Genomic DNA, 26,483 nt, shown 5'->3' on the forward strand with positions numbered 1-26,483 from the left:
CTGGATGACATTAACCTCCCTGGCGGTATGATTATGGCATATTTTTGATGATCAAAGCGGTACAATCAATGTTTTACATTGGAAATTTGTCATTTTATATTGTAGACCTGTAATTCTTAGGGATAACTCACTTAGATCTGTCCAAACAGAGTCTAGTAGCCATCCCGGGTATAATAAAGTTTGAAACCCAAAATAATAGTAAATATAATAATAATAAAATGTATTCAATAATGTAATGAGTTGCAGAATTGTCGCTGTCATTACTTTCAGTGTATGATGGTGAATTTCCCCATGAATCGCTATCGCAAATTCTGCAAGTGATTCTAATTCATTATTGCCATTTTCTAGCTGGTCTAAAACTGCTTTTGACGTAAAGGGCCACTTTTTGGTTTCCACGGACAATCTCAAGTTTCCAGGCAGAAAGAACAGTATATATAATATAAAATTACATGCAGGGCACTGGACAAAGCATTAGAGACAAAAGGGATGTGAAATAATTTGATACAGTAATGTAATCTGTAAGATTACAGTGTACTGTATGTGTTATGCATTTTTCATTTTTTGAATTTGGCGCCTGGCTCCGTCTCCGTGCGTCGCAACGCTCGCAGGGAACAGAGCTCGCCACTGTGATAGATCGAGTGGAGGACACGGCTCGCGCACACACAGTGGGGAGACATCACAGGATCCTGGGGACAAGGTAAGTAACTTTGCATGGACCCTGTGATGCGATCCGGAGTGTGGCTCGGGATTACCACTTTTGGTAACGAAAATTCACACTGAGCCACACTCGGGATTACCCCATGGGAGGTTAAAGATCATGTGCAGCTCTAATAGGTGCTGACCGTCCAATGTAAGGTTTGTTCATGTTTTTTTTTGTTCATTTTCTCTTGTTGCGTCATAAGTTATCTTGTTGATGTAGTGGTTCAGAGCTAAACGCAAAATAAAAACTTTTATCAAAAAAATAAATGATCATGCACAGGCAAAGGCAGGTGTCCCAATAATTTTGGTAATATAGTATGTATGTATGTATGTATGTATGTATGTCATTCATACTTGACTCTTCGACGTGCACAAAGGCTTGGTGGACATAGTAATGATGTGATAGCCAGCAGAAGGAATCTCAGCAGGGGACTAAACATCCAACACATGCATTAAGTATGTTTAGCAGTTGTAGCTTTTCAGCACGGTAAACATAGTCACTGCCTTCGGGAGGTAAGCATTAAGGCTGTTTAATTGCAGGCTGCTATTTTCTTTTTCTTCTAACTAGCACCCTGCAATAAAAAATCCTTAATACTTACCTGAAAATAAATAAAGTGCTTTAGGTAAACAAAAATGATTGTTATTACTTATCCTATGGAATCAAACAGTGTTTAAATAAATCAAATAATTATTCAAAAGCAACCAGAATGGGTAGTTTGGGTTAATGATTCTACCCTAATGGAAGATTTCAGCTTTCTTGTCATTATACTGCTTATCTTATGACAGAATAAGGAAGCTTCTAATCAATGCCAACAGATTATTCCTTAGCAACCAGGCAGTGACCTGATGTACTTATAGAGCTTCTTGAGTCACTGCCACCTTGACATCAACGGAGCTAAAATAGAACTCCTGGTTAAAGTACCACAGATTACTCCAGTTGTATAATTTTTGAGATTGTGTCTTCATATCAGCCTTCTGGAATTCCTTGTATAGCAGGACTGAGACTAGATCTATTTTAGATGCTGCAGTACACATACTAAAAGTAGTTTTTAGCCAACCTACGCGCCATCTGCCCTGAAGTTTTGGATTTTTCTGTCGGGCAAAGGTGCCTAGATCACAATACCGGCTGCAGAGAACTATAAAGTATTTTTGGTTGTTCATGAATATGTATTTAAATTGTCTATTTAGCAGCTTGACTGGAGTTCAATTTGCATCCTTTACTTATTTTTGGATTATTTTGAAAAAGGGAACCATACAACTAGTCCTTGCATTAATGCACATTGTATCCTGTGTTGTGGTAATGCATGTGATCACAATTCACAAGTTTGAAGCCAGCCCTAAAAATTAAAATTTCTCAGATAAAGATCACATTTTGTGAATGTTTTGATATTTTTCTTGTGGTGTTAAAAATCTAAAATCCTTAACCTACTTTCTTAATCTTCAGGACTCTGAAGGTGTTGAAATAATGCTGGGTGTTTGTGCCAGTGGCCTCTTGATATACCGTGATCGGCTACGGATAAACCGATTTGCCTGGCCAAAGGTCCTGAAAATTTCATATAAAAGAAATAATTTTTATATTAAGATTCGCCCAGGTGAGGTAAGTTGACATATTTAACAGGGTATATATAACAGGGCAAATTTCTTTATTCATCAACACCCTAGACAGTTAATATTTAGCTTTTTTGCAGGTTGAACTATTGCCAACGGGTAATAGACCTATAATTGTTCATTAGTCATATTTGGCCTTTTTCTAGATAAACAGACTTGACTTCTCAAGCAGTGTGCATGTACAATTGTTAAATTGGCAGCCTTTGTTGAATGAGATTTTGGCAAATGAGGCCAAACCAAATCGTAGCTTTATCCTGGATACTGTCCATTATTTTACTGCAATCCCATTTTGAAATATTGCTTTTGAACTATTTGTGTAATATAAACACAACTTTTTTAATATGGTTTTTATTCATGTCTCCTGCAAACTAAAAGAATTGTATCCGCCTTTTTGTATCGTATGATACATTGGCATACCTCTTCCCAACCGATGGACTAATTTGATTGCTCCCTTAGCCATTTGTATTGTTGCTCAATTTTGCAGTAATATGCAGAATAAAATGATAATAGTAGTGTATTTTATGTATTTTAAAACTGGACAGGTCCTTGGACAATAAAAACCTCATTACAAAATATAGTTTATTTTATCCATCTCATTAGAACAGAGCAGTTTACTGGACTTTTTGTCTGGCTGTTCTCTCAGGGGAATAGCTAAATACATTTCAGGACAATTGCTGCATGCAACGTTCTATTACGACCCTCAGAGTTCAGTTTCTAGTTCTATTAGATTGATAGACAGTGAAGAATGTGAAAAACGCCCTTGACTGTTCTGCTTGGTAGAATTGTAGTTGGGAGTGTGTCAATTTAATGCTTTGTGTATGTTCAATGGAGTGTTTAAGCTACTGTATTTATGCACATTGTAACAAGTGACAATCACATTTGTGAATTTAGAAATATCAAAAGAATAGATTTTCATTTAGAATTTATACTAACCTATTTTATTTCCTTCTAGTTTGAACAGTTTGAAAGCACCATTGGGTTTAAGTTGCCAAATCACCGGGCTGCAAAACGCTTATGGAAAGTGTGTGTTGAACATCATACTTTCTTTAGGTATGTTTCATTTGTTTTCTTGAGGTTTTTTATTCCACATTCTGCTCTTAGGGTTTTACCAAAACCTGCTGAATCCATTGTGAGGTCTACAGTGATTTCTACCGATTTTATAGTCCACCATCTTTACTATTTTTGTAGAATAAGTTAACAGAATTATGTTTTTCAGTTTTTTAGCCATCACCCAAGTTCATGCAATCATGTAGCTGGATGACTGCTTACTGTATTCTTTAGGTGCGATTGTCTTACAGTGAAATTTTTTTAGATGGTTCACAGTAGACAAGTGCACACTGAAATATTTAGTTTCGAAATTTCATTTTCGTACGAAAAATGTATTTATTTAATTACTCCCGAAATTCGTTTTTATTTGGTTTCGTAAAAAAATACATTCGTCCGAAAATCTGAATTAAGTTTGAATCTGTCATTGAAGGCTTATGGTGTCCGTCAAATGTTCTAAGAAGATTCGACGAAGCCGCTAAACTGTATGACGCAATCGTACATTTCCGGTCGAATGCTTCGCCCACAAGCTATAGTAGAATTCTAATGTTGTACTGTATGACTGGTAATAATTATATTTATTAATTATTATTATTAGTCAACCAACATTAGAATTCTTCTATAGCCTATGGGCAGAGCATTTGACCATAAATGTCTGTTTGTGGCGCTCATATGTTTGTAGCTGCTTCGTTGAATCTTCAGGTCTCTATAATGTCGAATCTTTTCTCTCTATGTCGAATAACCTTGGACCAATAGCATTCGGTTAGGCACATTGATTGACACGGATTGCTATTGTCACGTCATGTCAAATCTTCTATCTATATCGAACTGTTGTCGCAACGAAACAAAAATGGCTGCATTTGTGGGGACACATGGCTGCATTTATGGGGACACATGGCTGCATTTGTGGGGACACATGGCTGCATTTGTGGGGACACATGGCTGCATTTGTGGGGACACATGGCTGCATTTGTGGGGACACATTTAAAAAAAAAGTATCGGTATCGGCGAGTACATGAAAAAAAGTATCGGTACTTGGTCCTAAAAAAGTGATATCGGAACAACCCTAGTTATAACCCTCTCTTACTCTATTAGTTCCCGCTTTAATCAAGGTAAAGCTGCAATTCAATGCAAACCTCTTTGACCATAAGCGTACTTATCTTGCATATTACAATCTGAATTTAAGCCCACTCCTAATGCAGCCAGACTGCCCTAAATGCAGCCAGACTGCCCTAAATCGGCCTACATATAAAAATAGTCCATGGCAATTTCATAAAGTATAAGCCCTTTTAAATACTTTAGAAAGCTGTTCTTCTAATACTATTTTATTTTTTTAACATATTTGTAATATGCAATATCTGTATATACATTTCATAGGTTGATGTCACCAGAAGCACCACCCAAAAAGTTCCTCACCTTAGGGTCAAAGTTCCGTTACAGTGGAAGGACACAAGCTCAGACAAGAAGGGCAAGTGCACTTATTGATCGGCCTGCACCCTACTTTGAACGCTCTTCAAGTAAACGCTATACAATGTCCCGAAGCTTAGATGGGGGTAAGATAATTGTTTTCACCTTTTTAATGTGCAGTTCCTTGCTTAAACTGTGATCTTGAAAAGAAGACAAGGCATTTGCTAATGCACATTATAATTTGGAAGTAGGAATTTAGCAGCTGTTCAGACTTTAGAAAAACGGTCTCCTGCTTGGTGTGACAGTATAACAATGAAATAATGGAAGGACACCCACACAGAACTCCCACACCTAACTTTGTGCTGCCATGGCTTTCAGATTCTTCTCCCGGAGGTTTGTATATATTGAATTCTGAGAAGATCTGGTTTATCTATATTTTTTAGTCTTTCTGGAATTCTTGCTGGTGTATTAATTGATATAGTACAAACTCCTAAAGAGACTGTTGGTCACCTAAAAATAAAATGTAAATTGCAGTTTTCTGCAGTAAAAGAGCGATTATATTTACCTGTTTGCAGGGTGGAATTGATTTAAATCAAGAAGATTTAAATCACTACAGTAGTAAAAAGGCTTGATTTAAATTCAACTCTATTTTAAATCATCGTTTTTAAAGAGCAACTGTCATCTCTCTTCCCTCAGCAGCTCCTCCTCTGACCGCTGTTGACTCACCGACCAGTCCCATTCACATAATGGAACGGCTGGTGATGCAGCAGTGACGCAACAAGGTGAGGGACATGACGGCAGCAGGTGAGTGGATGTCCGCCAACAGGCGCTGCCATGATGGATCTGAAATGACAGCTGCTCTTTAAATGTAAGGACTCAATCTTGCTGGTAGTTGGTGTAAAAATTGTGTGAAATGCATGTTCTCTCAGCTTGCATTCATTAAATGAGTTTAGAAAAAATGTATATATTTCAGAATATACAGCCTTCTGCTACATAACCAAGCTCCATTTCATGCTGAATAAACTCAATTATTAATGTATCCTAAATCGAAAACTATCTTTTTGATTGCTCCAAAAGCATTTTATTAAAATACATTTGATAAAAATATATATATATTTTTTTTTAAATCATCATTTGGAACCACCCTGCCTGTTCGACCGTCCATGTTTTCATTGCTGCCTCAGTTACGCTTAACAATGTTCTATCATTCCATTAGACTCCATTCCCCTTTCCCCCTGCTGTGAACTGTGGTTCCATCATCAAACCTCTACGTCACTTCTGTGTACTGTAGTGATGTAGAGGTCAGTGGATGGAACCACAGTGCAGCAGGGGACACAGGTGCCCAACACTCCCCAACAGGGTCAATGCCGAGGAGTCAGTCAGTCAAAAGCTGTACAATTTTTACAGAGAGAAGATATTCGCAATGGGGTGCCAAAGAGGCGAATATAATGCATGTGAGTGAGGGAATGCCTGCTTCATCATCACTACATCCTTCTGTGTAAGCTGCTAGTGGAGGTTTAAAAATGGCCATTGGCTGTATCCTCAGATTACTGCATAGGAAGTTTTGGTGATAATATATTTACCGTATTTATCGCGGTATAGCGCGCTCCCGCGTATACTGCGCACCCCTAAAGTTGCCCCGAATCCTGTGGAAATTTTTTTTTTTGTACTTACAGTTTTGGTGTCTTGCGCGGCGTCCATTGGCGGCCTCCTCGGGTCCGGCGTCCGTCTGCAGCTTCGGGTGTCCTCTTCGTCGGGTCCGGCGTCCTTCTGCGGCGTCCTCGCGTCCTCCCCGCTTGTTTCCCGCGCCGAGTTTGAATACTGCGCCGACATATACAGAGCGCAGTACACTCATGTATTGTCTGCAATGCTCGACTACAATACACGAGTGTACTGCGCTCGGTATATGTCGGCGCAGTATTCAAACTCGGCGTGGGAAAACGGGTATCGGCGTATACCGTGTACCCACGATTTTGCCCTGATTTTCAGGGCAAAAAAGTGCGCGGTATACGCCGATAAATACGGTACAACATTATTATAATAAATATTTGATGAAAAAGCCTTCTTTAATAATTATCCATGAGTATTTTTGCAAAACATGTTTACATAAATCAGCTTGTAGGTAATGGTTAGTTGTCCTTTTAACATGCTACATGTCATCGCTGTGTGAATCCTTTGCCTAAAGTACATAAAAGCTTCAAACTTTTTTTCCCTAAAGAACAAGATAGATCTTGTGCTGTTGTAAAGGTGGCTATCATTGATGAGCTATAATTTCAGTTGTGAAAATAGCTTCAAACCAAAGAAGAGAAAAGCTTGTAATCCTGGTGGTGACACCTTCCTTGTATGTGATTGATACTAGTCATTGTTGTTATCCTGCTGTGATTTTGGTATAGCTTTCTCTGCATGTGAATAGGACTTTGTTGCCTAGCAACTATGGCCTGGTTCTGCCCATACGAATGTCCTTGCTCTGCTGCTCCTTTTTTTTTTTTTTCTACAAGTCAGACATCATTAGTCTTTCAATGAGTCATTTTATTTATAATTATCAGCTATCCTTCCATAATAATAAAAGATGCTTCCAAATCTGATAAAGTTTTCTACTGATATAAGATCGCAGGTCTGTTGAGTAAATCAACTCTGTGAAATGTAATCATTACCTTTCTAAACATATTTCTGCCCAACAGGTATATAGCATAGGATGTGTAATGCATGAAATTATCAACTAGCATTTGCAAGGTGCAAAATAAAACTGGCACCTTTATGTAACACTTTAAAGATTAATACTTGTTTTTTATAATCATTTGCAGTTTTTTTAGAAGCAACTTTTGAGCTATGTAACAGGTAGGGAAGAGCAAGTTAGGCAGAGTCAATTGGCTTCGGGGTTGGAGAATTTTATATATTTTAGAATATTACCTCAGTTTTTATTGATCACGTGGCATGTCCATATGTAACTTAAGCACTTACACTTTATACCTAAATGTTTGCGGATACCTTACCTTCACAACTATATCAGCTTGACATCCCTTTCCAAATTATGGGCAGTAATGTGGAGTTGGCTTCCCCATTGCAGCTATAACACCCTCCACTCCTCTTATACGGCTTCTTATAAGATTTAGGATTCTGTGAAAATGTCTGACAAAACAGTATTTGTGAGGTCAGGTACTGATGTTTTATTAAAAGACCTGGCTTGCAATTTATCCCATTAATATTCAGTAGGCTTCAAGGCACCTGGAGTTCTCCAATCCAAGTTTTTTATGTCTCGATGGAACTGGCTTTGTATACAGAGACATAGGGGTTGATTTACTAAAATGAGTGCAAAATATGGTGTAGCTCTGCCAATCAGCTTCCAAGTTTTTCTTTCGAAGCTTAAAGCGAAGATCCACCTTAAAAAAAAAAAAAATAGCCAAAAAGGCTTTTATATACTTACCAGAAATGGCTGTTGCTAAGCAGATCGTCCTGATCTTCTCACTTCGCCTCCTCACGTTGCCTCCTGGGAAATGGGGAGCCATGCCTTCTGGGACCTATGTGTCAGCCGCCCATTCACAAGGCACTACGCGACTCGCGCTTAGCGCACATCTCCAAACCTACCATGAAGCATGCATATACTACTGTGCAAAAGTTTTGGGCAAATAATGTGAAAAATACTGTAAATTAGGACTGCTTTCATAAATAGAAGTGTTAATGGTTTATTTTTTTCAATTAACAAAATGGAAAGTGAACAGAAAAGAAATCCAAATCAAATCAATATTTGCTGTGACCACCCTTTGCCCTTCAAACCAGCATCAATTCTTCTAGGTACATGTTCACAAACTGTTTGAAGGGACAGGGTAGGCTATACCAATCATCTTGGAGAACTAACCACAGATCTTCTGTGGATATAGGCTGCCTTAGATCATTCTGTCTCTTCATGTAATCTCAAACTAATAATGTTATGATCAGGGCTCTGTGGGAGCCAAATCATCACTTACAGGACAACTTGTTCTTTATGCTGAAGATAGTTCTTAAAGCCATAGTGAACCCTGCTTTGCCATGAATATGTCCTAAACATGCACTGTTTAAGAGATATTCACATGTTTTGCAGTTAGTAATGTCACTGGCACATGCACACTGCGTTCTGAATTGAGGGCACAGTGAATCTGCCATTAGTCCAGAGCTCTGTGCCGCATCCGTGACCCTCATGCGTATGTACAGGAGTGACAGGAGTGCTCAGTCATTCACACGACAGGATCCTATGAACCCAGAAGGAAGGCTGGGTGAATATGGAAGCCCTGTCAGTGGTGAGGGCTTTGTTTTACAGGTAAGTCTTTCATAATGTGCTAATATGCCACATATACTAGCACGTTATGCCATTAAGTTGCAGGGGGACAGGATTTTTATTTTTTATAACTTTACTACTGCTTTAATGGCATTGACTGTATGTTTGGGAACATTGCCCTGTTGCAGAATACATTTGGGTCAATTGCATGCCTCCCTTATGGTATGGTATGGCATGGTGGATAAGTATCTGTCTGTATTTCTCAGCATTGAAGACACCATTGATCCTGACAAAATCGCCAACTCCATTTCTAGAAATGCAGCCCCAAGCCTACAAGGATCCTTCACTGTAGCCTGCAGACACTTATTATGTTATTGTTCTCCAGCCTTGCTACATACAAACTGCCACTTGCTACAGCCAAATATTTCAAATTTTGACACATCGGTCCAAAGCACCTGTTGTCATTTTTCTGCACCCTGGTTCCTATGATTGTGTGCATAGATGAGTTGCTTAGCCTTGTTCCAATGTTGGCGGTATGGCTTTTTAGCCCCAATTCTTCCATGGAGGCCACTTCTGGACAGACTTCTCTGTACCTGGGTCTCTCTGGTTTCTGACAGTTCTGTGCTGCTGGCACTGCTAGATATTAAGCAAGCATGATGTCTTTCATCTGCTGCATTACATTTCCTTGGCCGACCACTGCATCTAATGTCTTTAATGTTTCCAGTTTTTTGTACTTCATTGAAAAAGTTTGAAAATCATATCTTGAAACTCCAGTCTGCTTTGAATCTTTGTCTGGGAGAGACCTTGCTGATGCTTGGTATAATTAATTATATACCTAATGTCCCGTACACACGATCAGGCTTTAGCCCAACCAAACTCGCATTGGAATTCCAAAGGAATTCCATCGGAGGAAAAGAGAACATGTTCTCTATGTAAACTCTGATGGAATTCATCGGAATTGCTGATGGAATAACTCAGATGGGGCATACACACAGTCGGAATTTCCGATGGAAAAAGTCAGACTTTTTCCATCGGAAATTCAGACCGTGTGTACGGGGCATGACTCTAATGCCCCGTACACACAATTGGGTATCCCGGTGGACTTTTTACCACCGGGAAACCCCGAGGGGAAAGCCAAGAACCGGCTCGGCAGGTTTTTTTTCCCCCTACACATGGCCGGTTTTCCTGGCAGGAAAACTGCAATGAGAGCTTTGGCTGGGAAACCCGACCGTGTGTATGCTCTCCCCCGCAGGCTTTCCCCATAGGAAAACTGCCGGGTTAAAAACCGCCGGCTGTCACCGCAGATTTCCCGATGGGAAAACTGGTCATGTGTACGAAGCAAAATCCCTGACTTTGTGCAAGTGTACAAATGTGCTGGTTTAAAGCCAAAGGGTAGTCACACTAAATAATGATTTGATTTAGATTTTTCTTCTGCTCTTTGACTTTGCATTTTTTTTAATTGATAAAAACAAACAATTAAAATAAATATATCTATATATATCTAATTTATTTATCTCATTTTTTTTTTTTTTAAAGCATTCTTGACAGCATTTCTTGTCATCTGACTAAAATGTTTGTACAGTGCTGTATGTGAACTGTTTTACTTGCCAAATAATTTGCAGGTCTTAATTTGGGAGCAGTTTACCACCCCACTGCTTTCCTTGTCATGTTTCCAACCTTGTCATGGACAAATCGCATTATCGCACTACTCTACTTTTCTTTTTTTCTATTAAGGACAGGTCTCCTATAAAGCTGAACAAGCAAATAGTGCACTATTTTCCCTGGTCAGTTGTGCAGTGTGCATGCATGTGGGCTGTCCATAATGACATTACCCTGCATAACATGTAACAAGAACCCGTACACAGTGTTAAAATGCAGCATACATGTTCTGTAGGATATGAACATGCTCCTTCATTTGGTAATTTAACATTGCTTATGTCATTTTTTTTTAAAGAGAATTGTGATTACTGCCAAATTGTTCACTCATCAGGCAGTGATAATAATGACAATGATTTGGTGATGGCTTTGTTGCTTTTTCATTTGTTTTTCAAACTGCATTATCAGTCCTTTTGTGTTGCTCTTAACAGACCATCCCATACTCAGTTACATTTTCCCAAATATCATGTTTGCTTTTAGCATCAGTGAATGAAAACCATGACATGTACATGAAGGATTCTGTGTCTGCCACAGAGGTGGGCACTGGCCCATACATCGCAGCAAAGGGTGTGTCTCAGACCAATTTGATCACTTCGGTAACACCTGAAAAAAAGGTGGAAGAAGAAAAAGATGAGGAGGAAGACAAGAAAAAGAAAATAGAAATCACCACTACTGTGACCACCATTCGCCATGACACAAAGGTAAATTCCATTTGCTTTCAACTAAGCTGTCATATTAAATTGCATTATTATTCTGTTCAGAATGCTTGTGGACATTGTGCTTACGCCATTTTAAAGGGACCTTAACCCCATATTTTTAGATTTCCTTGTTGCATTGTAACTTGTAAATGACAACCCACGCAAAGCACGATTGATTGGCTGATTGATTTACTCAAATCAAATAGGCTTTACAAGTGACTTTGCAAGTGAATTGTGTCCCAGAGCTTAGTGAATGAGGTGTAGCACTACTGACTTGCATCAACCAATCACGTTCAAGCAAAAATAATATTTTTCTTTTTTTTCTTTTTTTTGTGTGCCATGTGATTGGGCATTCTTTGCAAACTTCACCACATTCACTAAGCTCTGGGGCAAATTCCCTTGGGAAAGTGAACAGCCTATTTGCCTTAAGTAAATCAACCCCTCAGCATCAGGTGTTTATAACCTTACTGAGAGGCTATACCTTTTATGAATCTTTCTTATGAAGTCTTTAATTGCTTGAATCAGAAAGGTACCACATGATTAGGATATATACCTTGTGCAAGATGGGCAAACAAAAAAGTTAAAGTCCCTTTATAGTACTCTCCTATTATGCAACTTTCATGTAGTGCTGTGCTGTTTTGCGTAATTCACTGGTGGCTGTAAGTTTGCATATGAAACTTTAAATCCTGCACCATGCTGTCATTTTACAGTGTACCATGTTTGATACCTGTGTACCATATTTGATACCTGATATATATTTGAAGCCTTTTTTTACGGGCCCCGGCAGCTAAATTGGCTGAACCGCGATGTCACTCACAGCACAGCGCTCTGAAGGAACAGCCACGGGTGTGACGTCACCAGCTGCCAGAAGAGTGAATATCTCCTAAACCAAGGATCTCAAAATGGCAGCCCTCCAGTTGTTACAGAACTACAAGTCCCATGAGGCATTGTAAAACTATGACATTCAAACATGACTAGGCATGATGGGAATTGTAGTTCCTGAACAACTGGACGGCCAAAGTTTGGAGACCCCTGATCTCTGAATGATGCATGTTTAGAAGATAATAATTTTACCTACAGTTGAGCTTTTAATATAAGCTTACCTGTATGTAAAAATCACAAACCGGACTTTGCTTTAAAGAACGTTTTATTTTTATGATTTTGTTTTTTAAATCTCGGTAACAATCATTTATAGTCTAACGAGGCAAGTAGTGGGCTCACTGAGCAAAAATTGCAGTTTGTATGCATTTTATCCATTGCACTTACAGCATATCGACTGTTCCAAAAAAAAACATATTTTAAAGATATTCCACTTTAAGCGAGAGAGTGTAAAACGTGTTTGTTAGCATTGCTGCCTCTAATTCGCAGGTGGCTGCCCTTGAAAATTGCTTTTTTATGGGTTTCTCAGGCAGACTGGCTGCAAAGGTGGAATGCGCCATCAGAAGAACGCCAAGCAGTTTTAATGAGCCCTTGTGGCCTTACAGTAGCTCAGCAGAGCTAAGAGAACAGCTGACTAGCTGAGGTTCTGTGCAGATATCCATGGAAAATAGTGGAAGTAGGGTGCAGGTGCAGAAACTTTCTTATTTAAAGTATAAAACGTTTTTTTTTTTAGAAATAATGATAAAAGCCTTATATATTTGAAGGATAGACTTTGTTTTCTACCCATAAACTGGAAAATTGGGCTAATTGTATCCTTCCGTAATTCAAGTATTTTGATTTACAACATATTTCACCATACACTGTGATCTGCAATTCTGGCAGATATGAGTGGTTCAGGATGGGGCTAAATGTCTATGCTGTTCAGGAGATAATAATGATAATAACTAAACAATAGGGATGAGCCGAACACCCCCCCCCTGTTCGTTTCGGACCGACCGTTCGCACGAACATTTAGAACCCCATTGATGTCTATGGGACTCGAACGTTCGAATTCAAAAGTGCTCATTTTAAAGCCTAATATGCAAGTTATTGTCGTAAAATGTCTTTGAGAACCCGGGGCTTGCCCCAGGGAACATGTATCAATGGAAAAAAAAGTTTTAAAAACTGTCGTTTTTTCTGGAGCAATGATTTTAATGAGAATTTTTTTTTTTGAAAAATTCATTTAAATATTGTACCTGCTGGGTGTCTATAGTATGCCTGTGAAGTGGCACGTGTTTAGAACTGTCCCTGCACAAAATGAGATTACTATAAGAAAAAAGTCATTTAAAACTGCTTGCAGCTTTAATGTAATGTCTGGTCCCTGCAATATGGATGAAAATCGGCACAGACAGTACACACACCACATAGCTTTAGGTGTACACTGCAGAGGACACGGGTAGTACACACACCACATAGCTTTAGGTGCACACTGCAGAGGACACAGGCAGTATACACCACGTAGCTTTAGGTGCACGCTGCAGAGGACAAGGGCAGTACACACCACATAGCTTTAGGTGCACACTAGAGCTACACAATTCTGGCCAAAATGAGAATCACAATTTTTTTAGAATGAAGATCACAATATTCTCACGGCGTAAAATCTTTTACATTTATACAAAAAAAAAATGGGCTAACTTTACTGGCTAGTTTTTTTTTAAATTCATAAAAAAAAATGCATTTAAAAAGACTGCTGCGCAAATACAGTGCAACATAAAATATTGCAGAAACCGCCATTTTATTCTCTAGGGTCTCTACTAAAAAATTATATAATGTTTGGGGGTTCTAAGTAATTTTCTAGCAAAAAAAATAATGATTTTAACTTGAAAAGAGCTGTAAGAAAAAGGTTTGGTGTTTAAGTGGTTAAACGTTCCTAATTTACATACAGAAGTTTATTCCGTTGATGTACAAGTCAATGTGACAATGTTTAGACTTAACTTTCCACTGATAAAGAATGTTTTCAAAACTTGGCAGGCTGCAGCAGACAGGAAATTCTTTGCATACCAAAGTGCAGAGAGAAATTTTTTTCATGTCAAAGATCTTGAAACCCTGTGTCAAGAATTGCAACGGGAAAAAGATCGCGATAACGATTCTTGACTATTAATCGTGCAGCTCTAGTGCACACTGCAGAGGACACAGGCAGTACACACACCACGTAGCTTTAGGTGCACACTGCAGAGGACACAGACAGTACACCACGTGAGAATACTGCAGCTAGCACAATCACCTGCCTGTCAGTAAATTAGGAAGAGCGGATCTAGCTAAACTATACAGTGTATAAATATATATACAACACCTGGGATGCATATATATATCCTCTACACACTGAACCTTTAACGGACTAGCCTGCCTAGCTGCCTGCTCTATCTACCTACTAAAAATGACTCTCTCTGTCTTCTCTCTCTTAACCACCGCAACACACTACACAAGGCTGACCTGCAGGCGGCCTTTTATAGTGTGGGGCGTGTACTAAACCCCCCTGAGCCATAATTGGCCAAAGCCACCCTGGCTTTGGCCAATTATGGCTCTCCATTTTTTGCAAGCTGTGATTGGCCAAGCATGCGGGTCATAGTGCATGCTTGGCCAATCATCAGCCAGCAATGCACTGCGGCAGTGAATTATGGTCCGTGAAACGCCACTCGAATTTCACGCGAACGGCCCAAAACGTTTGTAATTCGACGAAGGATCGAACATATGATGTTCGAGTCGAACATGAGTTTGACTTGAATATGAAGCTCATCCCTACTAAACAACTTGCAAATACATATGTGGCCTACAAGCTATAGAATCTTTTATCCTGTTTGTTCAGTATCTGAGTAGATTTTGTCACTTTGAAAGTGTGCAAATGGCCACCTGTTGACCTGGCTTTAAACCATAGGCATGCCAGTGCCTTCACTAGCCAGTGCTACTGTTGTTATGCTATTACCCAGCATTTCCCAACAATCTACAAATTGCTTTTACATTTTCTTCTCATTGTCAACTTCTTTTTCTGCACAGAGTTTCTACATAACTGTAAAGCTTAAAAACTCCAAATAATATTATTTATTATATATATTATAATATATATATATATATATATATATATATATTATAATATATATATATTATAATATATATATATTATAATATATATATATATATATATATATATCAGAACCCTTAAAATTCACCACTCCTGACTTTTGTAGCCCTCACTAAAAACCTGTAGTTTTGTTTCGAGGAGCAATGACATCACTCTTTTATTGTCATGCGACCTTGCTTGAACTTTGTGATTGTCTGCTAAGCTTGAGCACTGGCAGGACGTGACATGCTTCCCAAACCCAGAAGCATTGGGTTGTGTCTTCAGCTGCAGTACAGGCAGGGGCCACAAGTAAACTGGCAAGATGAGAATTAGAGGTTCAGAGGAATGGGCTTACACAAATGCTTGGATTATGGGGTCAGCTAATTGGATATTATTGGCTATCCAAGCTTCAGTACTGAGTAAAAAAATGTATTGGTAATATTTTGAGAGCTACCCAGCTCTACTATAAGAAACTGTAGAAATGATGTTGTTGTATTTTAGACTGGATATCTTTAATGTGACCTGAAAATTTTCAGACATTCACTTTATTCTTAAATGCAAATGATCTTGCATGATGAATGCATTGCTGATGTAACTCATTTAGTTCTTTATTATGAAAACCTTTGTTTACAAAAGTTAAACAATTATTGTTATGCTTTTATAACGACTCTGCTGAATACCATTTAACTAATCACGGTTTTCTTTTTGTCCTCTTGATCTTACATTTTGTTTGCTGCTCTCTGCCTTCAGCCATCTTGTTGTTCAACTGAGCCATTTCATTCCCCTCCACTGTCATGCTCTAGTTCCCCCTCATCTTCAAGAGGTTTACGTAGGAGATGTAAGGAGAACTCTCATAAGTCATGTGAGCCTGGATCAGATGTGGCTCAAATGTCTAATGAGCTTGATTGGGACTCTGAACAAAAAGGGAAATTATACCTTGATGAAGATGAAATTGGTATAAGCTATAAGCAGCAAGCTGGCAAAGGCGGGACTCTGTTTTCTTTCTCTTTGCATCTTCCAGACTCCTTCCCTTCTCTGCTGGATGATGATGGCTATCTTTCTTTCCCTAACATTTCTGAAGCCAATTTCCTGCCTGAAAATTTACAGCATTATCTTCCAATCCAGTCCCCATCCCTTATTCCATGTTTCCTCTTCATCTTTTTCTTTCTGTTGTCAGCCTCTTTCTCTGTCCCATGTGCCCTCACGCTCTCTTTTCCTTTGGCTATGTGCCTCTGCTACCTGGAGCCCAAGGCGGTCTCCTTGAGTGCCTCACTTGACAATGACCTGAGTGACAGTTCAGATGATGAGGTGTGTACCTCGGCATAGAACACATCTTTTTTCATTGTGTTCAGTGCGTTTAGTCCTAAATGATGCTAGATTGCTACCATACTGGTCCGACTTTCAGAGCCTCATTTTGTCTGCTTGCTAATATTTGGAAGTTTTGTCCTTAGGTCACAAGGGTTAGGCACAACATATGGATACATGCATTTTCTTTACCTAACTGTGGATATTAATATGGACAAAATGTACGGTATTGGTAGAATTCAGGATTTTTCTTAATACCTACTGTACGTTCTATATTTTAGATAGGATGCAGAACCTAATGCAGATAATTAAGCTACAGTGATGGATGTCATCAGCCAGCAATTTGTATTATAAAAAAAATAATGCACAGCCGTAAAAGCAGAGCAATAGCGATGTCATGCTCTTGGCTGTAAAAGCCAATGCAGATCATAAAAGAAAATACCTGTTTCTAGGTACCTTAAGGGACCTTCATAAAGTAATATTGGTGCTTTTGCATCTGAAGCATATACAATTTTTACCAAGTCTAAAATAAGTTTTACCCATAGAAACAAATTTAACAATTTTGTATTTGTTTTATATAACCATTGTAGAATTTTCTTAAAGCTAGCAACTTAGACATATTTTCCTGATAGTCATAGCTTGTGCCTGATCCTTTTTACCCATTGTGTATCACATGATGCATGTTCTGTGTCTGACATGTCTGCATTACATTGGCTATACACATTGTCCAAGCCGGAAGTGTTGTGTAAGTCATTTGAGTCCAGAGTAGTAGTGTATGCATGACGAGCCATGTCTTGCTTGTTCTAGAATAGTGCAAAAGGGGAAGGTAGAAACTTGAAACACACTACCATGTAACTTTTTACAGCCACCTGCACAATATATGGGCAGCTTTTTTATGAGCTAATAATATTAAACAAGAAAATTCCAATTATAAGATCACTGGGGTGCTGTGCCTTATGAACTTAAAAGAAATTAATTTTGATACTACTTAATAAGCTCACAAAAAGTAGCCCACATCGTGTGTAACTAATAAGTTATTTAAAAAGGCAACTGCACCCAAAACTGATATTTTTATTTTGGATGGGCAGCAGTGGTTGAACAACTCAAGTGTTTTCATTTCTTTCAGAGATTCCATTGGTTACCTATCCCAGCAGTACAGTCTTTACCCCTCTGGCTGGGTTGTGTAATTTTCTTGTAGCTGGAATCCCCAAATGATTTGCTTATTCTTGTTTATAGATCTATATGGAGAGCGTAAAACCATCTGGTGGGAAAATCTTATCACTGGAGTCTAGTAAACATTTAACACTGCATGGCATTCAACTTAAATACATATTCATTTTGGGTGAAATTGACTTGTCATTTAATTTAAAAAACACTAGAATATTAATTTTTTTAGATTACAAACGTCTCCTTTTTTATCTGCTTCCTAAAGTAATAGCTTATTCAAACTGCCCTGTTTTTAAATTCTTTCCAAGTCAATGTAACATATCAAATGTGACAACGTAATCGTAAATAGTAGTATTCCAGTGTTCATTTTAAGTAACAAAATATCAGTTTTTATATGTTTTGCCTGTTTCGTAATGCAGACAAATCAGGCAACTAGGCAATACAATTTTATAAATGAGGAGCTGAAAGTGAAGAGGCTGTTATAGTAGTTTTATCTAAATATTGCATTCCAAAAGAATAAAAAAAAAAATCATACTAAAGACCAGATTCAAACTATATGGGGAATATATACGTATATGTATATAGTACAGCTTAAACCTGTAGATATTTGCTGATAACCATAGACCTAGTTTTATGTAGACAAAAACAAAAATACTTCATCTTTTTTATAAACTTATGCCTTGAGTATTCCTCAGAATCTGTTCTGTTTGTGTTGGTTTGCTTTTCTCTTATGTTTGCTTTCTTGGCTTTTGTTATCTACAAGAGGCTATTGTAATGAGGGTTATGTTGTGATTCTCTAACAACATGGGTTTATTCTTTGTTCCCGCTTGCGTTTTGGAATCTGCGTCATGTAAAATTTTATAGACTGATAGTGAACAGACGGATACAGCAGCTGATGGTGAAACGACCGCCACAGAGGTGTGTAAAAAGACCACTCTGCTGAAATGTATTTTACTGGGTGACATTTGGTTACTGTGTGTACAGAAAACTTGTCTGTAGTGCTGCGTTTTAATATATTTATTGCTTCATTGTTTCACAAAGCCTACAAAGGGGGAAAAACTTGATAAGAATTTAAAGAGAAGCTACTGTTCTCATTTTGATATGTTGTATCATCAGTAAATCATTTTTATTGTGACTTGTACCAAATGTTTAATTAAATGTATTGCACACATTTTTAGGCATCTGAAGATGTACCTATATACCAATGTATAGACTGAATTCTCTATTCAGCCTGTTGGATGAACAAAAAAACAACTGGCAAAATGTCAGTTTATCTTTCACTTCAGTTAAACTTTCTTTAGCTAGGCATAAATTAGATTTTGCTTTCAAATGTTTGCACAAGACAAGTCAGGCACATTCACTGTACCGAGTTTGATAAATGAAGACCAAGCACTGTATATCAGGCATAGATACAATTTGTGAAAAAGAAGGTTTATAATATACTGCATCAAAACAGATTATCCTAGTGCCAGGATCTTGATGCTCAAGCTCAATGTTCCCGAGACAAGGTAAGTAATCCACAGAATGGCATTAATTTATGCCAAATTTATAAAAAGAGTAAAGGACTTATTTTAGGGCTAACGATTAAGCATCCAGGTGGGTAAAGATTAGATGTTGCATAGTGCTTTAATTTAGGTGATACTTTAATTACTCTTTGAGAAAATACAGATTCCTCTTGGCTATTATATTTATGCTAAGGAAACTTCAAAAAAAATTTTTTCCTATAGTAGGGACATTTAGGTAACTAAATCTAACTAAATAAAAATGGTTGTTAAAGAGTCAGTTCCCCTTTCCAGAATAAGGTAAACTTAACACTGTATACCCAGTCCCCCCTGTACTTGCCACCCTGGGTGATGAACTGTCAGTGCCGCCCACACAGGTGATGTAGCTGTCAAGGGATTAGAAATCCCCAATCTTCCCCGTCTTCTATTTGCAGCAGTCTCGGGATGAATCGCATCAATGTTTTGCAGTGCACTGGTGCTGGCCAATAAAAATTGCTCTTTCACCAGGACAAGCAGGAAAAATATCCTTAGTTGGAGACAGACATTTGTATATACATGACCTATGTATTTACCTTTCCCCATTCTGTCCAAAAAATATCCTTTCATTTGTTGCCTTTTACTGGGTAAATGTAACATTCCCTAACATTTGCTCCTAAGAGGAAAAGTACCTTAAGAACATTCAACCAGAAGAGTTTATTAACCACTTACGGACCGCCCGCTGCAGGAATACGCACTAAAGAGGAATGCCATTGTTATGGTAGCAGCTAGCTACCATAAGCCTGGTATCCTCTTCAGCAGGTGGTCCTCTTTCAGATAAAAGTGGTCTCTGCCACAAGATCACTTTTATCGGCAGCAGAAGAGGGGGCCCCCCTCCCGCCGTTCTCCAGTGCCCTCCGCTAGCAAAAAAAAAACCAGTTTTTAACTTGTAAACACCAAATCTCAGAAAGAGGCTTGGTCTTTAAGTGGTTAACATTCGACTAATAACAAAAATAGAAATTATAGGCTAAAAACATTTATCCAGAAGAGGAAAACATATAATGGATACCTCTGCACTGTGTACAAAGTGTATAGATATCCCTGTGCTCATCACTGACTGTGTAATTAATCTGCTACTGGAGAGCATAAGCTCCTATACTGAGTTGATACAATGGTGAAGAGATGGAAGTAAGGTAAACAATGGAGTTCTGTCTCTGCAACATTACTGTCGATGTTGAGCATAGGAATTTCTATACACTTTTTATACAGCGCAGAGGTCTCCTTATCTTATCTCTTGGCCAAATTTTTTAAGCCACTTCACATGGGCGTTCAGTCTAGATCCATCTGTCAGTTTTTCAAATGGATCCAGACTAAATCACAATGCATGTGTATGGACGTCTGTTCAAACCTGTTTTTCTAAGAGGAACAAGGCTGCATCCATTTACATTTAGATGGATCTGAATGGATATAAACAGATGTCATTCATATATATCAGTTCTGTTTATAGCTTTTATACTTTTGTCACCTCTGCTTGATCTCTGCAACAACATCTAAGAAAAAACAGATATAGACTGATGAGACCTGAACTATAGACAGATGTGTAAACTCATTTTTTTTCTCATCTTTCACCCTGTGAATGGCAGCAAATAGAAACTGGCATTTCACACATTACAAACGTTGCGGTATTATTCATGAATTTGGAGTGAATGCTGAGACATTCACGCAGCAATTTAAAAGAAAATTGTTTTTAATCAACGTCATGCTTTTCCACAGAATTGCTGGTAATCTATTTTGGATGCTAACTATGCTCATTTAAGCTGATATAAGTTGTATACACATGGAATATGCTGTATATTCAATAATTCTGTCAAAACTATATTAGCACAGGAAATCGTGCATTAGCCTATATATTGCATCGTACTGCAGGTAATTGGCTGATTTTGTGAAAAAGGCCAAATACTTGATAAATGATTATTAGTCTAAAAATTAGTAACCACTGTGACGTAAAAGCCCTAAAAATACATTAAAATGTTTTTTTACAATTTGATATTTTACAATGCTTTCAGTCGGATCAAGATGATGATACAGATGTGAAGACTCGGGTAAATAAATGTTAAATTGAACATAATGGGTTCTGTTTTTGTGTTGCAAAGTGCCCATCTGGTGTATCTGGAACATTAGTGCAAAAGTCATCATTGTCCAACATTTTGTTTGTATCTTAATGTTCCCTCTCTTCACTTTTTCAGAATAGTCTCATTAAGCGAATAAAGGGGGAAAATGTATATGTCAAACATAGTAATCTTATGTTAGAGGTTGGTATTGGTACATACCACTGCATGTACATGTGTTATATTTTTTAGCATGGACTAAGTGACCCCACCTCTTAGTGAACCGAGTGGACTTTCAGTGTTCCCTGATTTTTATTTTATGTATTTTTTTTTAATCACAGAGGTGCATTAGTTGTGTTCTATTTACTTTAAGACTTGGCCAAGTATTTTAACATTGTTCGTTATTAGAGTTCACTTTACAGCACTTCACAGTGGTAAATCCCCTTGACTTCTCACTCTTCACCAGATTGTTTTGAAGTTTTCAATGGTGACAGCTCGATCTACTTGGTCAGCCTGATACTAACCTTTCTATTTTTTGATTAATATTGTTGTTTATCACTGTTACCCTTCAGTGGCTGCAATGTCAAGCAACTACAACTACAAATGGCTGCTTTGCCAGACAATGTATTCTTATACACATTTTACAGTCAATGCTTCCAGTTTTCATTACTAGTGATATTTATATAGTTAATGAATTACATATCAGCAGTAAAGACTGCTTGTTTAAGATAAAAACTCTCAGTGTTGCACATAGACATTTTAAGCCTGCTTGAAAATCTTTGTAGGTCTTTTTTCAAAAATAAAGTGCAGTACGGTTCTTGTTGACATTTGAAATGGCTGCCCTTGAGTGAATAGGCAGATACTGGAACTTTCATTACATTGGACAGAATAATTGTCAGTAGACTGCACATTTCCACTTTGCATTGAAAAGTGTTAAAGTTCTAAATAAAAGCCATTGTATGGAACATTAAAGGTATACTCAAGGATCTCGTAAGTTGCTTGTTATTGTAGCGACAAGGGTGTTTTGTGGTAAAGTTGTTTCAGTATTTTTTTCTTTTTGTTTTTGTATTTGACATTTCAATCTAGGAATATGATAGGAATCAAGACGAAATGATGAAACATCAAACTAACATCAGTGAGCTGAAAAGAACCTTCTTGGAAACAGCAACAGACACTATAGCTGGCGGTGAATGGGAGAAACGTCTCTCTACATCTCCTGTGAGACTTGCTGCCAGACAAGAAGAAGCTCCTATGATTGAACCACTAGTGCCTGATGAGGTCAGTGGACACAGCATATGAAAGGGGGGGCAGTTCTTTTCATATACATATTATGCAGCTAAATGGCAATTTTTTTTATTTTGTTATGGTTTATATCTACAAGTGCCCAGTACTGTCACCTCAACTTACGAGGCAGAGGTATAAGAGTAAGAAAAAAAATATATATATTTTTTTTTTTCTACTTGAAGTAGTATTGGTTTTATAGTAATAAAGTTGGTAAATGGATCATGACCCTGTGAAACATGAAGGCAGGCCTTGGTGTTTATTGCGAAAGGTATACAACAAAGCCAAAAAGGCAGATTTCAAGCTCGTTAGGGCAGAGGAGTGTCTTTATTTGGAGAAGAAAAGAATGTGGGGGGGGGGGGAGAGTTCCCTGTTATACACATTCAGATGAAAGTAGTAATGTAGGTACTTCTGCAGGCACTTCCAAAGTCTACCTATAGCTAAAGATTTTGTATGCAGAACAGAGTATTTGCAATGGCACAAAGCAACAATAAAAACATGTTTTATTATATACACATCATAAGTATCGGCCCTGTAGGCATTTAAAAAAAACAAATTTTCCCTTCAAAATATTTATAAAAGTGACATTGAAGTCGTTTTTATTTTCAAAATTGTATAAAAATAACATGACTCCTGCTTTGTACTGCAACTCTATATGCAGCTATTCAGAGATAGTAAGCAAAAGAGTAACGCAAAGCAGAAGCCATGCCTGTCCTCCTCCACAGTGGTCACTAACAGTGACTCTGTGTCCCTCTTGTGCTGGCTTCATGTTCTTATGACTTGAATACCACTTTAACCTTAAATATTTACGCTTACAGGGAAAAATTGAAGCGTTCAATACACTTACAGGGATGAAAATCATAGCCATCAGATCTACCATAGGTAAAGACTGATAAACAGGCCCACACTAATGCCTTAGTAATAAAGTGTGTGTCTCAATAGAAATAATCATCTGCAGATAATGGGTCAGAAATAATACTCTGCAAATAGATGGGTGACAAGTCGCCTGTGGGGGGGGCAAAAAGTGTATGGGTGAGAAGACCCCAGGGAATGAAATACACAGGTGTTCAGAGGGGCCAAGGTAAAAGAGTCCCATATTCCATACAGCAACGCTCTTCCTGCTCCTTCTTATTGAGGAAGCTCACACTCTTATCAGTAAGACCAATGGTTTCATAGGAATAGAGCAGTTAGTAACATAATATACGGGGCAAAGCTCACAAAAAAGAGGGGAAAGTGAAAAGCACCACAAAAAAGAAAAAAAATGAGGGAGAATGTAAAGATGGGAATAAAAAGGATGGGGAGGGGGAAATTAAGGAAAGGGTACCCAACTGAGGTCTACCATAAGGGGTAGGCGTCTTCCCAGAAGAATGTAGACCAGTCAATTAGTAGATTAACAGACAGAGTGGTCTTTTAAGTATTGTGAACTTAGGTGGTAGAGGGCAAAAAGGTGATAGGTAGAAATAGATGTATACATGGTGCCCATACCTTATTGACCGTTGGAATGGGATTTCTCAGCCAAGGCATGGGATTATGCATTTTATAAACCAATAAATAAATTCTTACTACTCCATCCATTTTTGCACAGATTAGTTAAGTGTTGAATAGGTGGAAATCTGGTAGCAATAAAGAGTTATATTCTCTGTGTGGGAATAATGCTTATTGTAGTTACAGCTATCAATCACAGTAAATTGGATCATTTAAATGTTGACCAGTATTTTCTGCCAGAGGTGCATGATGCTTTTAAACCAGAGATATAAAGTTACTGTGAAGAAAGAATGCAATTATTCAAATGGCCACAAAGGCAGCCTAAACATTCCATACAACAAGGTCATACCTGGCAGGAATCTGTGGCATTTTTTTTATATGGCAAAAAATATAAATCTGATGGGGATTATAACTTACCCTTACTCTATCCAAATGGAAAAAAATGTTTTGCCTTCAGAGAAAGATGTCAGTGCCTGTTTTGGAACTTAAAGCGGTGTTCCAGCAGCCCAAATTGTTTTTCTAAGTCAGCCGCTACAAACACTTAATAAGGATACGTACCTGTCCAGGAGCCCGCAAAAACGCCCCCCTGAGGCCGATCTGTCCATCGGATCAAATGCAGCCGCCGCAATTCTAACTAAGGGAAACCGGCAATGGAGCCTTTAGGCTTCACTGCCGGTTTCCTACTGCACATGCACGAGTCGCGTGGCACTTTCTGAATGGCTCCGTCATCTTCTCGGACACACACAGGTCCTAGAAAGCAGCAGGAAATGACACCCTGGCTGCAGCGAGGCTGGGGCAGAAGTACATTATGTACTTCAATAAAGGTAGGAAGGAAAAGGCAAATAAATAAATAAATCATTGCCCAAAAACGAGGGGTGGAGGGGTAGTCTTTCCTTTTAAGACCTAGTTGAAAAAGTGGGTGGAACTCTGCTTTAAGAATATGCAACTGTCCATAGCCTGTCCAAAATTACGCTTTAAAGCAGGGAATAAATCTAAAATGAATAATTTGCTAACCATTAAAAATGTATTTTCTTACCTTCTAAAACTGCATCCTTTTAAGTACAGTTTGTTGAGATAATCCCACAAGGCATTTTACCAATACTTTAAATATACCAACGCCTTTGACCCCTGCTTTACCTCGAAAAGACAAAATATGAGAAATATAGAATAGGTTATGACTTGAAGGCATTAATCAGTCATTGTTCCATAACATCTTGAAGCCTTAATGTGTGCCTTTTCACTCTGAGTACTCAGTGTTTTACAAGGTTAAATACCCAAGTACATTTCTGCAGTTTCCCACATATTCTGACCCTGCAGCTAATGAGATGAGTAATTAATTTTTTCCGGCTATATAAAGGAGTGGGATAAATTATAGCAATGATAATTTAGCCTGACTGCTATGTTTCTCTTCAACAGACCAAAGAAGAAAGAGAAAAAGAAGAAAGACGTATTTCTTTGGAAAGGACAAGCTACTCAATGTTAGAATCTCAGGTCAGTAATGCTGCAGTGTATAGCATGATTAAATGTCACTTTAACCGTACCCATTTTAACCCCTGTGTACACTATGCTGTAGATCTGAGTGTCCTGACTAATTCTGGCAAAAGACAATAAGTAGAAATGTATACCTTTATTCAAATGACCTTTCTTTTCCCCAAGGGGCACACAAAAATGTTATATTATGTCTTGCAAGCATGCTTATTTACAGTATGTATCTGATGTTGGTATTCATTTTAAGTTGGTTATTATAATTTACATATTCAGAGCTGAGAACTATTAAAAAAAGTCCAAATAATGCAACCTTTTATCATTGGTGTACCCAATTACAGTAGCTGACAAAAGTGAGTACACCCCTCATATTGTTGTAAATATTTTACTATATCTTTCCATGTGACAGCACTGAAGAAATGACCCTTTGCTACATTGTAAAGTAGTGAATGTACAGCTTGTATAACAGTGTCAATTTGCTGTCCCCTCAAAATAACCCAGCTCACAGCCATTAATGTCTAAACTGCTGGCAACAAAATTGAGTACACCTCCAAGTTAAAATGTCCAAATTGGGCCCAATTAGCTATTTTCCCTCCCCGGTGTCATGTGACTCAGTGTTAAAAGGTCGCATGTGTGAATAGGGAGCAGGTATGTTAAATTTGGTGTCATCGTTCTCACTCTCTCATACTGGTCACTGGAAGTTCAACATGACACCTCATGGAAAAGAACTCTGAGGATCTGAAAAAAATAATTGTTGCTCTACATAAAGGTGGCCTAGGCTGTAAGAAGATTGCCAAAACCCTGAAAACTAAGCTAAAGCATGGTGGCCAAGAC

The 26,483-nt window shown here is 38.1% G+C and overlaps 1 protein-coding gene across 20 annotated transcripts in view; it reads left to right on the top strand.

The window, feature by feature from the left end:
* The window catches only part of EPB41L3 (erythrocyte membrane protein band 4.1 like 3), a 323,029-nt gene that overhangs the window by 247,078 nt on the left and 49,468 nt on the right, over positions 1-26,483 (top strand). For 13 of the 20 annotated variants that reach the window (XM_040354005.1, XM_040354001.1, XM_040353998.1 and 10 more), the window contains exons 9-18: positions 2,144-2,296; positions 3,260-3,357; positions 4,729-4,904; positions 11,147-11,367; positions 16,091-16,648; positions 18,677-18,730; positions 21,357-21,392; positions 21,537-21,602; positions 22,485-22,676; positions 25,581-25,655. In XM_040354005.1, the coding sequence (XP_040209939.1) occupies positions 2,144-2,296; positions 3,260-3,357; positions 4,729-4,904; positions 11,147-11,367; positions 16,091-16,648; positions 18,677-18,730; positions 21,357-21,392; positions 21,537-21,602; positions 22,485-22,676; positions 25,581-25,655 (1,629 nt within the window). The remainder of the gene's footprint in view (positions 1-2,143; positions 2,297-3,259; positions 3,358-4,728; positions 4,905-11,146; positions 11,368-16,090; positions 16,649-18,676; positions 18,731-21,356; positions 21,393-21,536; positions 21,603-22,484; positions 22,677-25,580; positions 25,656-26,483) is intronic. The other 7 variants (XM_040354000.1, XM_040354006.1, XM_040354008.1 and 4 more) reach the window with 7 other exon arrangements.

Source organism: Rana temporaria, chromosome 5 (genome assembly GCF_905171775.1).
Source record: "Rana temporaria chromosome 5, aRanTem1.1, whole genome shotgun sequence".
In the NCBI taxonomy this organism is placed as follows: Eukaryota; Metazoa; Chordata; class Amphibia; order Anura; family Ranidae; genus Rana; species Rana temporaria.